Genomic DNA, 10,846 nt, shown 5'->3' on the forward strand with positions numbered 1-10,846 from the left:
AAAGCAGTGTAAACAACAACCGCGCCCTCCGCGCCGCCAGCCCGCTCCACGCGCACACGTACCTGAGAATTTCACTTCAGCACTGAGCCTCCTCTGAGTCTGGGTATGATATTCTCTTTCCTCCTAGTTGTAGAATTTCCACTCAGCCAGCCCTCCTGTGGTTCTGGATGGTGTCCGTTCCGTGTTTCAGGCATAATTTGAATTGGTTGTTCGAAGCAGCAATCTCCAGCGTTAACCTATGCCGCCATCTTGGTTCTCCCCCATTTTCCCACCTTTTCACTCTGGCTTCCCAGAGTTGAGTCCCAGATAAACTACATGAAACCAACCACGTATCTCAGGAATCCCAATTTAAAACATTCTGCTCTTTAATTTTATATTGATTTCTTTAATATTTTATAGCTACAACTTTGTAGGTATAAGCAGTTCTTAGCTGTGTTCATAAGTATGTTTACACATTTATAGATATCTTGAGACTTGAAATACATTTTCCTACTTGGGACGGAGATTGGGTCCCCTGTCCACACAAAGTTCCTGCTCTGGGGTGAAATTGGGAAAGAGGGGGCAGGGAAGGATTTCCCAAAGAAAACTTTGACCTGAATCTTAAAGAACCAAGAGTAAAACAGGAGAAAGCAAATGAATGCCTGATAATACAAAGTTAACTAGTCTTACATATTTGCCAGACAGACATTTATTCAAATGTATGAAATGATGTATGTGGGAAGCTATTTATTTCAGCTTTATTTGAAGTGGTAAAGCATGGTATAATGTCACTGTCCATCAGTAGGGACAGGCTACTAGTAAATAAGTCCTGATATATTACATAATAAAATATTATGCTATTAAAAAGAGGCAGCACTTTGTCTATTAATATGAAATAATTGTGAAGATATACTGTTAAGTATAAAAAGCCAGGTGGAGACAGTGTCTGTGGTGCACCAGTGCCTGGTTAAATGGGGGGCACAAATGTTTACGCATGTTTGTTGCATGTGCATAAAGTATTTCTGAATGGACACAAAGTAACTGGAACATTGGTTGATTGAGTGGGGGGAACTGAGTACGCAAGGGAAAGGATACCCTTTTTAAAATTTAAAATTTTGAACCAAGTGAATGTCTTACCTATTTTGATTAACTAATTAATTAAAATTAAAGTAATTAACTTTAAAAAATACATCTTCTACACATTATGCAATGCTAACCTAATAGTCATTTAAAAATAAAATGAAACTGACACCCTGAAATAGTGTTTTAATTTTTCCTTTTTATTGTTTTTTCTAGATCATGATTGTATAGTTAATCTCATTAACAATTAATAACCTTTTGAATTTTGGGTACTTTATGCATATATTAAATACTAAGTTTACTTTTATTTTTCAAAATGGATTACTTTTATAACAAGGAAACTATTAGAGTTAATACCATGTGCCTAAATCATTCCCTACCACCAGTGAAATGATTGTATTCAAAATCTAGACTGGCTTATTCTAGTTTTTTTAGTTTAATGGGCCTTTTGTGGGATCTACAAAAGGCCAAGTTGCTGTTTTGTGTTGTTTTTATTTTTATTTTTCATTTTCTATTGGAGTATAAGATACATACCCCCCAAAAACACTTATGTTGTAAACGTATAGCTTGGTGAATGTTCATAAACTGAACACCCTTATGTACACAGCATTAAATCAAGAAATAGAACAGTGCCAGCACTTCAGAATCACCCCATTCCTTCCTTTCACTCCCCCTCCTCCTAGAGTAATCAGTGTGACTTCTAAGAGCGCAGCTTAGTTTTGTCTGTTTTTTGTGGTGTTTTTTTTCACTATATAAACTAATCTTATAGTATTGTCTTTTGTGTCTGGCTTCTTTCACTCAATACTATCTGTAAGACTCATCCATATTGTTGCATGTAGTTATAAGTGAATCATTCACATAGCATTGCATTGTGTAAATATGGCACAATTCATTAATATATTCTATTATTGACGGATGTTTGGATAGCTTCCACTTTGGGCTATTTATGAGTGGGCTGCTATAAACATTTTTGTACATGTCTTTTGAGGAACATTTACACAAGCTTCCACCCAGGTATTTAAACAATTATGTACAGACTGATAAGGAAACAACAAATGAGAAAATATCAAGTTTTTTATGAGAAAAGAAGGGGGAGGAGGAATCTTTGGTTCCAACCTAGTAGTGATTTTCCCATCTCTCTATATAAAAGCCTAAGCGACCAAACGGCCAAATGACCAGTTGACAGGTCGCTATGATGCACACTGGCCACCAGAGGGTAGATGCTCAATGCAGGAGCTGCACCCTGGTGCTCAGTGCACTCCCACAGCGGGAGCGCCGCTCAGCTGATGGGTGCCAAAAGCCAGGCTCACAGCTGGCAAGTGCAGCTGCGGTGGTGTGAGCCTCTCCCGCCTCTGCAGCAGTGCTACGGAGCAGTGGCAGGTGCAACGGCGCCGGGCCTGGGCTCAGGCTCCTCCCTGGCAGCCTGCCGCTTCGCACACTACTACATCCCTCGAAGATGTCGGACTGCCAGGTTTGGCCAGCCTGCAGGGACCGGCAGCCCAACATCCCCCGAGGGGTCCTGGATTGCGAGAGGGAGCAGGCCAGGCTGAGGGATCCCACTGGTGCCTCTAGTCAAATATAAGCTCCTCAGCGCGGTGCTCATGTCTAACCTTGCTCCGACTGGACACCACATCTCACCCTACCAGAACCAGATTTTCCTCCATCTTTTCTTTATGCATCCACCTCTGCCTTTTTCCTTCTCACACCACACGCCCACCAACCTGGTGTGTTTTCCCCTGAAAGTTCTAGACCAGGACATGGGGTGTAACTCCCCAGATCAGGAGCTACGTGCTGGAGCCAACAGACCAATGAGAAAGCGGGGGTCTATAGCTTCTACTCCATCTTTTTCCACTCAAAGAGGCAATAGATGCCTTAGTTTATCTCTCAGCAGCTCACAAAGATTAAGGAAACCAAGGATTGATTGCTTATCCCAGGAAATTATGACTTTTCTAATATCCATTTTAAACAACAACAAAGTTTCAGAATGACTGGACAACCAAGGGGTTACACACTGTCCCAAAGTCCTGGTGCATTTGTGGGTAATGGCCTTGACAGGGCAGACTATTTCCTTTTGGTAACTAATTGCATGACCCCGGTTGTTTTGTCTTGTTTCATAAAAGAAGCAAAAACGACACATGACCACAGAAAACAGGCCAATTAGCTGTTAGAAAACATGAAAGGAAAGGAGGAAGAGACGAGAGACATTTCCAGAGCAATAAGGAGAATGTGGGGTGCAACTGCCATGCTGGGAGGACAGTTTAAGAACTTGGGGGTGACCAGAACTCACTGGAAAATTACTTAAGGACTCCCCTGTGGAACCCAGGAGACTGTACAAGCTGCCAGATCTGTCGGCTCTGAGAGAAGCACTTTTAAAAATATAAATTTTTTTATTGATTTCAGAGAGGAAAGGAAAGGGAGAGAGAGAGATAGAAACATGAATGATGAGATAGAATCATTGATTGCTGCCCCCTGCACGCCAGCAACTCGGGCATGTGTCCTTGACCGGAATTGAACCTGGGACCCTTCAGTCTGCAGGCCGACACTCTATCCACTGAGCCAAACTAGCCAGGGCTGAGAGAAGCACTTTTACCTACAGTGGAAGGAAGTCCTGAACAGTTCAGCAAACAAAACAAACTAAACAAACAGAAAAACTCTCTTCTTTCTCTAGGAACTAGGAATGAGCAGAAGTTGGAGGCACAAACTGAGGCACCCTGGGAGCCAGCCTAAGGAAGACTTGTTAACTGCCAGGGGAAAGCAAAGAGAGCGCCCGGGGCAAAGGCTATTTATCTTATGCTCTAGTCTATGTCAAGCCAACTTCATGTGAAGGCACTTACCAAAACAATCTGGAAAGTCACTTAGCTTCAACTTGAATTTTACATATGAAGAAACCAAGCCCCTAAAAAGGGAGTAATTATGTAAGGTGGTTTGATACACCTGATGTGCTGGGTGGGATAACTGGTGAGTGTGGTCATTGTAATGGACAGGGGGAATAAAGTACCATCAAAAAAGTGAGAAAAGGCTGTGCACCCAGGAAGGGGATTTTAGATGAAAAGCCGATGTTCACCACCTCTTTATTATGACCCTGGGCAATAGCAACCAGGGGTAGAGCAAGAGGAAAATATAAGGAAAGTAAAACCTTCAATTTGGGGGCTATTTGGTAGAATTCAGACCAAAGGACATCTCACATGTATTTGATAACCCCAAATACATTTACAGCAGAAGTTGAAAAATCAAATGCCTTTAAATTAAGGTGACTATGTGAACGAGAGTGTAGGACAACTGGGTCTGTCAGACTGGCAAAGGGAAGGCTCCACATAAAAGAATTCACATGCAATTTTTAAAAATCACTGGCCTTGCCAAAGGAAACACAGAGGTGGGCCCATTTCCATGTCAACAGTTTGCAAACACTGTTTTACATGGTGTTAAAACATAAACCCTCTTCAGAGATTTTAAAGGCTAAATGAAATATTTTTAATCTGAAGAGACCTATGAAAAGCCACTTTCAGTTTAAAAGATGATTCCAACTTTTAAATGAAAAACAAAAAGTCCTGATATTTTCCCCAACTGCATATTGAAACGGGGACATTTTATTTTATTTATTTTTACTTTTTTTAATCTTTAAATTCTTTATTAGTTAAGGAATTACCAATGTGACAAGGGACATTTTAACTTGTATGAGATGGTGTGTATCCCCCGCCCCCACCCCTTAGAAAAAAGGAGATATCCTTTACCTCCAATAATACATGGTGTTTGAAACACTGTAGAAATGCTACTTAAATGTTTGTTGAGTGAATAAATGGGGTTATAAGTAAAGCAAAGCACTAGTGAAAGACCTTACTCTGGAGGTTATAAATCAGAGGGGGTTGATCTCCAGCTCTAGTCCTCCTCTTTCCATTCAGGATTTATCTCCCACCTCAAACATCTGTGTAGGAGGCCAAAGACTTCAGTGTTATGACCTTCCTCATCTCATTGCTCTAGAAGAGCACAAAGAACATGGGCAGCCTCCCAAGAACAGTTATGACAGAACTTGCTCCCAGCGGGTATCCAAGCGGACTTGGTCCTTTGGGAATGAGGCAAAGGAACTCCAGAGCTCACACTGATAACTATTCCAACTCTCTGAGTTCATGGTTTGGAGTACAAAGAGGGGGTGCCCACCTCACAGATTTGTTAGGAGTAAGTAATACTATGTATGTAAAAGGCTTAATGTAGTGCCAGGCACATAGTAAGTGAAACTGTGAACTCAGTGAGCTGTAGATATTATTATTATTTATTATTGAAATAGTAGGTGAAATTTTTTTAAATGGCCCTCACTAGGGTGGGTGTGGGGAATTAGGATAAACTGATAGGCTGAGAAAAACAAAAATATTTCAATAGCTGTCTATAAAATCATTTTGGAAAAGTTAGGGGTAGATAAGTGCTTAACTAAAATTCCTTTCATTTACATATACATTCTTATTTATGCATGAACACACTTATATATGCATAGAGTTGCCCTGGAGAAATAGTTCACAGGCAAGAGTGGTTACCTTCAAGGAAGACTTGTACTGGAAACAGCAGCCAGGAAAAGACTTAAAAATTTTGCCATGTGTGTCTACATCAGGGGTCCTCAAACTACGGCCCGTGGGCCACATGCAAATACAAATATTATATTTGTTTTTTTACTTCAAAATAAGATATGTGCAGTGTGCATAGGAATTTGCTCATAGTTTTTTTTTCAAACTATAGTCCAGCCCTCCAACGGTCTGAGGGACAGTGAACTGGCCCCCTGTTTGGAAAGTTTGAGGGCCCCTGGTCTACATTATCTATTAAAAATTCACAATTTATTTTTTTTAATATATTTTATTGATTTTTTACAGAGAGGAAGGGAGAGAGATAGAGAGTTAGAAACATCGATGAGAGAGAGACATCGATCAGGTGCCTCCTGCACATCTCCTACTGGGGATGTGCCCGCAACCCAGGCACATGCCCCTGACCGGAATCGAACCTGGGACCCTCCAGTCCGCAGGCCGACGCTCTATCCACTGAGCCAAACCGGCCTCGGCCACAATTTATTTTTAAATTAAATGCTGTTCATCTAAAATCTCTTCTAAGTTTTGCTGAGTTTGGATGAATTGTGAAATTGAGAATGTCTGCTTCAGCTTTCCTTGTCAAGAGCCCCGATACCGCCCCCTAGCGCCTGATACCCACCACTGTAGCTGCTTCCTGCAGCCTGAGCTGGGCTCACTGTTCATCTCACCAATATTCACCAGGATACTCCTATATGTAATTAATGCATTAACCAAATAAACTAGTACCTACTGGGATACTCCAATGCTTTAATGGTCAAAAATCTAGTTACTATGAAGGATGGCATTACCTCATTCCTCACTCTTGCTGGGCAGGTGAAATATTAGATTATTATATTACATATACTCGTCCATCATCCTTCCTTTTTTTTCCATTTTAAACTTGACCATTATCAGAAACAAAGGCCTTTTCTACTTTCTCAGTTATATATCAAGTACATATTATTTAAACAATTAAATGTGTATTGATTCATCATTTGCCACAGTAATGCTCTTCTTTGCACATGTTGAAATGGAGACTATTGTCCCAGATACAGAATTTACTCCTGTGCTTTTATTTTGGGTAAGAGTGTGAACTTGGCTTCAGGCTTTTTAGTTGTTCTCTAGGCTATTTACTGTCCTGTAGTACATTTTAAAAAGTAATGTTCTAATTACTTTTAAAACAATGTGTTCTTATTATAAAGACATTTTGGAAAGTACAGTAAAACATAATGAATAAAATAAAAGCAAGCCTTATTTCCACACGAGCAGATAACTACTGTTACCAGTCTATACGTTTTTATACATAGTATTTTCTCTGAATTTTGAAGTCTCTAAAGTACATTTCCACTATCATAGGTAAATGTTAAAAGTCTGCCATGGTTAAACATTGAAAAGATATTTTTATTAAAAACGCTTGTATTAGAAACCGCAAGGCATGTTTTGGATATAAGGGGAGAAGGAAGTTTTAAACATACCCACTAATTCAGGGTTGTATGGGTACTTTCGGCAAATGCTGTCTCTGTGTTCCGTTATGTAACCGCTGGACATATATCACACATGACACAGGCTGGCTTCCAGGGCAAAGCCTCCTCACCCAGTAATCTTGTACCCTGGCCTTGGACAAATATTTGGGCATTAATGGAATTTGCAGGGTCCTTGACAGGTGGCTTACGTAAACAATGGCGCATGATCCCAGGCAAGGGAGAAGTGAATCAGAATCAGGGACCCACGAAGGGCAAAGAGGGACTGTGAGCAGGTCATCTGAAGCCTGAGTGGTGACCTCATTATTATTGTTTTTTTTTTTTTTCTTATTTTACTTCTCGTTGTTTTCACCCGTTTGGGAGAACAATCTCGATCACCTCCTCAGCAAAAGGCAGCTTCCCAAGCAGCAGGCAGGCCTCAATAAAAGGCTGGTGGGCGTGTTCCCCGCCCGAGGCCGGTAGTTGGACCGCGAGGAGGCTGGGGAAACCATCCCACACTGGAGCAGCGAGTATAAAGAGCCTGGCTGCAGCCGCGGGGCAGCTCTGGGCTTCGCAGGGGGACACACAAGCCTCGTAGGTCCACATCCGAGCCGAGTTTCAGTCCGGACACCACGAAGATGGCACCCATTGGGGGCAAAAAGGCCAAAAAGGTGAGTCTTGGGGAACCCAGGGCGCTCTCCGTCCCAGTCAAGAGTCCGGGTGGCGCTCCACCAAAGCCGAATGACCAGCCCTCGGGAGTGCAGAGGCGTCCTCGAGCCCGGCTGCGAGAAGGTGCTCCCAGAACGTCTCCTGCAAGTTCCAAGGAGCCTCTGAGCCCCTCATTCCTGCCCACATCCATGGCACTCCCTAGATCTCTCGACTCCCCACTCGAGGGCCCCCAGAGCTCTGAGACTCCCAACATTTCCTGAGTCCTGCATGCACTCTCCCAGAAGGGCAGCTCCAGACTCACAGGCGGGACTTCTCTCCCTGGGTTCCAATGTGTCTGCCCTCCCGCAGCCGCAGCCGCAGTGCTGCCACCAAGGCTGCACGTGCGCCCCTCTGCACCCTGGACCAGCCCCACAGGCTGGCTCGGCTGGGGCTCTGACTGTTTCCAGCACGCGCCTCCCCACTGTGGGGTCTCCGGGTACCTCCCTCCTTCAAGGGTCATATTTGTAGCTTGGTTGGACAATGGTACGTTTTCTCCTACAGTTTGGTTTCAGCGATGAAGACAAAGTGCACCAGGAGGGCCTCAAAAATGGGCACAGAGGCCGTAAGATACTGTGGAAGGGCTGTTATTAAGATTTTTAAAACAGCATCTCCAGCACCTGATTAATAACAAGCACATATCTTCCCTTGTTGGACCAGTGTTCTGGTTCAGGCTGTCAGCCATCCTCTAGTTTGGTGGAAGATGGATGGAGACTGACCTCAAGACTATGGCTGGGTGTAAGGGAAGAAAAGGATACATGGAGAGGCAATATATTTGACCTTTAGTTGTCAAAGCACTAGGCCAGAGGCTGGAGGGGGGGCGGGGGGGGGGCGGGCGCTGCAGAGGCCCCCAGGGGATTGTGAATAGGCAGACCCGGCCAGGCCAACAGTACCTGCTTAGCTGTGAGGACCAGGAGGGCAGGTCCATCTCTCATCCTCTCATTGCCAGCCATCCCCCCAAATTAAAAAGACCTCCACAAAAGAAAAAGGCTAACTCACTTACAATTTTTAAATGCCATGCAGCATTAATAGATGCTGAAGAGGATGTTGAAAGGCAAATGATTAGAGGCTATCACCAGTTCAACTGGGTTGAGAATCTTTGCCAATCCATAAATCTACTAAATGAATAGTTGATGTATACTGGAAAGAATGATTCCTACAGAGATTTTAAAAATGTTTTTTTGGTTTGGCTCCATTCTCATAGCCATAGATTCTAACCAACTGCAAACTCAGAAAATGAAACATTTTAAAGGATTATATAAGCAAAAGATAGACATAAAATGGAAAAAAAGTTTCTTTGGTGACCTTATTTCCATGCATATGCCAGTGTTAAAACATAGACAATAATATGTCTATACTTTTGAGTTTAAAATTATAATATAAGTTACAAAGCTAACATATGTTCATTGTAAACAGCTTGGAAAAGACTTATGAACACCATCTGCTACATTTTAGTATATATTCTGCTAGCTTGTTGTCTAGGCAAATATGTACTTATATACAAAATGGTCTGATATTACAGATACTGTTTTGTAAGACTTTTTCACAAAACAATATCTTGAGAATTTTATAAATTTTTAAAATGTATCTTTATTGTTGAAAGTATTACAAATGTTCCCTTTGTTTTATTTCCCATTGACCCCCTCCTCCCTGCACCTGCCCCTCCCAGGCCTTCACCACTCTTTTGTCTGTATCCATGACTATGCATATAATTTCCCTGGTTAATCTCTCCTCTCCCACCCCTACCTTCCCTCTGAAGTTCCTCAGTCTGTTCTATGCTTCTATGTCTCTGGATCTATTTTGTTCTTCACTTTATTTTGTTCATTAGATTCCACATACGAGTGAGATCATGTAACACATCTTCTCTGATGGGCTTATTTTGCTTAGCATAATACAAGAATAAGAACAAGACAGAGATGTCTGCTTTCACCACTCTTATTCAACATAGTACTGGAAGTCCTAGCCACAGCGGTCAGACAAGAAGAAGAAATAAAAGGCATCCAAATTGGAAAGGAGGAAATAAAACTGTCATATTTCACAAATGACATGATATTGTACATAGAAAATCCTAAACACTCCACAAAAAAAACTACTCGATTTAATAAATGAATTCGGCAATGTAGCAGCGTACAAAATTAACACCCAGAAATTGATGGCATTTTTATACAGCAATAATGAACTCTCAGAAAGAGAAATGAAAAAAACAATCCCATTTACCATTGCAACACAAAATTTAAGATACTTAGGAATAAATTTAACCAAGGAGGTAAAAGACCTGTACTTGAAAAACTCCAGGATATTGACAAAAGAGATAAAAGAAGATATAAACCATATAGAAGAATATACCATGTTCATGGATTGGTAGAATCAATGTCATTAAAATGTCCATATCTTGAGAACTTTTTTCATAGCACATTCCACTTTTTTAAAAAAGCTGTTTAGCTTTGGAACAAAAATGTCTGAAGTTCAAGTAATTAACAAATGCATTAGAATCTAAGACATTGTTTTTCCAGGTGTAATTGTTCAACCAATTTATGAACAATATGGTAATGGAATCACCACTAACCACTCCACCAGCAAATATTAAATTCTTAGCTATGCTTTGTATTTAAATGTTTGTGGTACAAGAGTTTGAAAACACACACATGTTCAATGAAAGTTGCTAAGTGACTGAACAGAAATATCATGAATTATTTCAATCAAATGAAAGTTAGTAGCAAGTCATATCTCATTTATTTGATTTTTATTTGTGTTTTTATATAATTGCACTGACTAACAATGTGTGTGTGTCTGTGTGTATTTCTTGTTAATTGGGTCATAAAGTTGTGTTAAGATGTGGCATTTAGGTACTCATGACTTATTTGGATTTCAAAATTACATGTGATCAATTCTGTATTGTTGTAGTGGTTTTGTTATCTCATGGATTTTTATGCTTAAAATTTTTTCTAGCTGGAAGGGATATTAGGGAACATATAGCATGACCCTTCTATTTTATTGCTTTAAAGTGAAAATGTTAGTTGTGTCTTCTCTCTGAGCACTAGCTGACCAGATGGCACTGGAAAGGGCAGTGGAGGG

General features: G+C 41.2%; 1 protein-coding gene across 1 annotated transcript in view; it reads left to right on the forward strand.

Moving 5' to 3' along the window:
* Nucleotides 1-7,404: 7,404 nt before the first annotated feature.
* LOC102775016 (betaine--homocysteine S-methyltransferase 1) overlaps nucleotides 7,405-10,846 on the forward strand; it is an 18,138-nt gene continuing 14,696 nt past the window's right edge. Inside the window, exon 1 of the mRNA XM_006775466.2 lies at nucleotides 7,405-7,737. Coding sequence (XP_006775529.1) covers nucleotides 7,705-7,737 — 33 coding nt within the window. The 5' untranslated portion in view covers nucleotides 7,405-7,704. The remainder of the gene's footprint in view (nucleotides 7,738-10,846) is intronic.

The sequence above is a fragment of the Myotis davidii genome, unplaced genomic scaffold (genome assembly GCF_000327345.1).
Source record: "Myotis davidii unplaced genomic scaffold, ASM32734v1 scaffold44, whole genome shotgun sequence".
Classification (NCBI taxonomy): Eukaryota; Metazoa; Chordata; class Mammalia; order Chiroptera; family Vespertilionidae; genus Myotis; species Myotis davidii.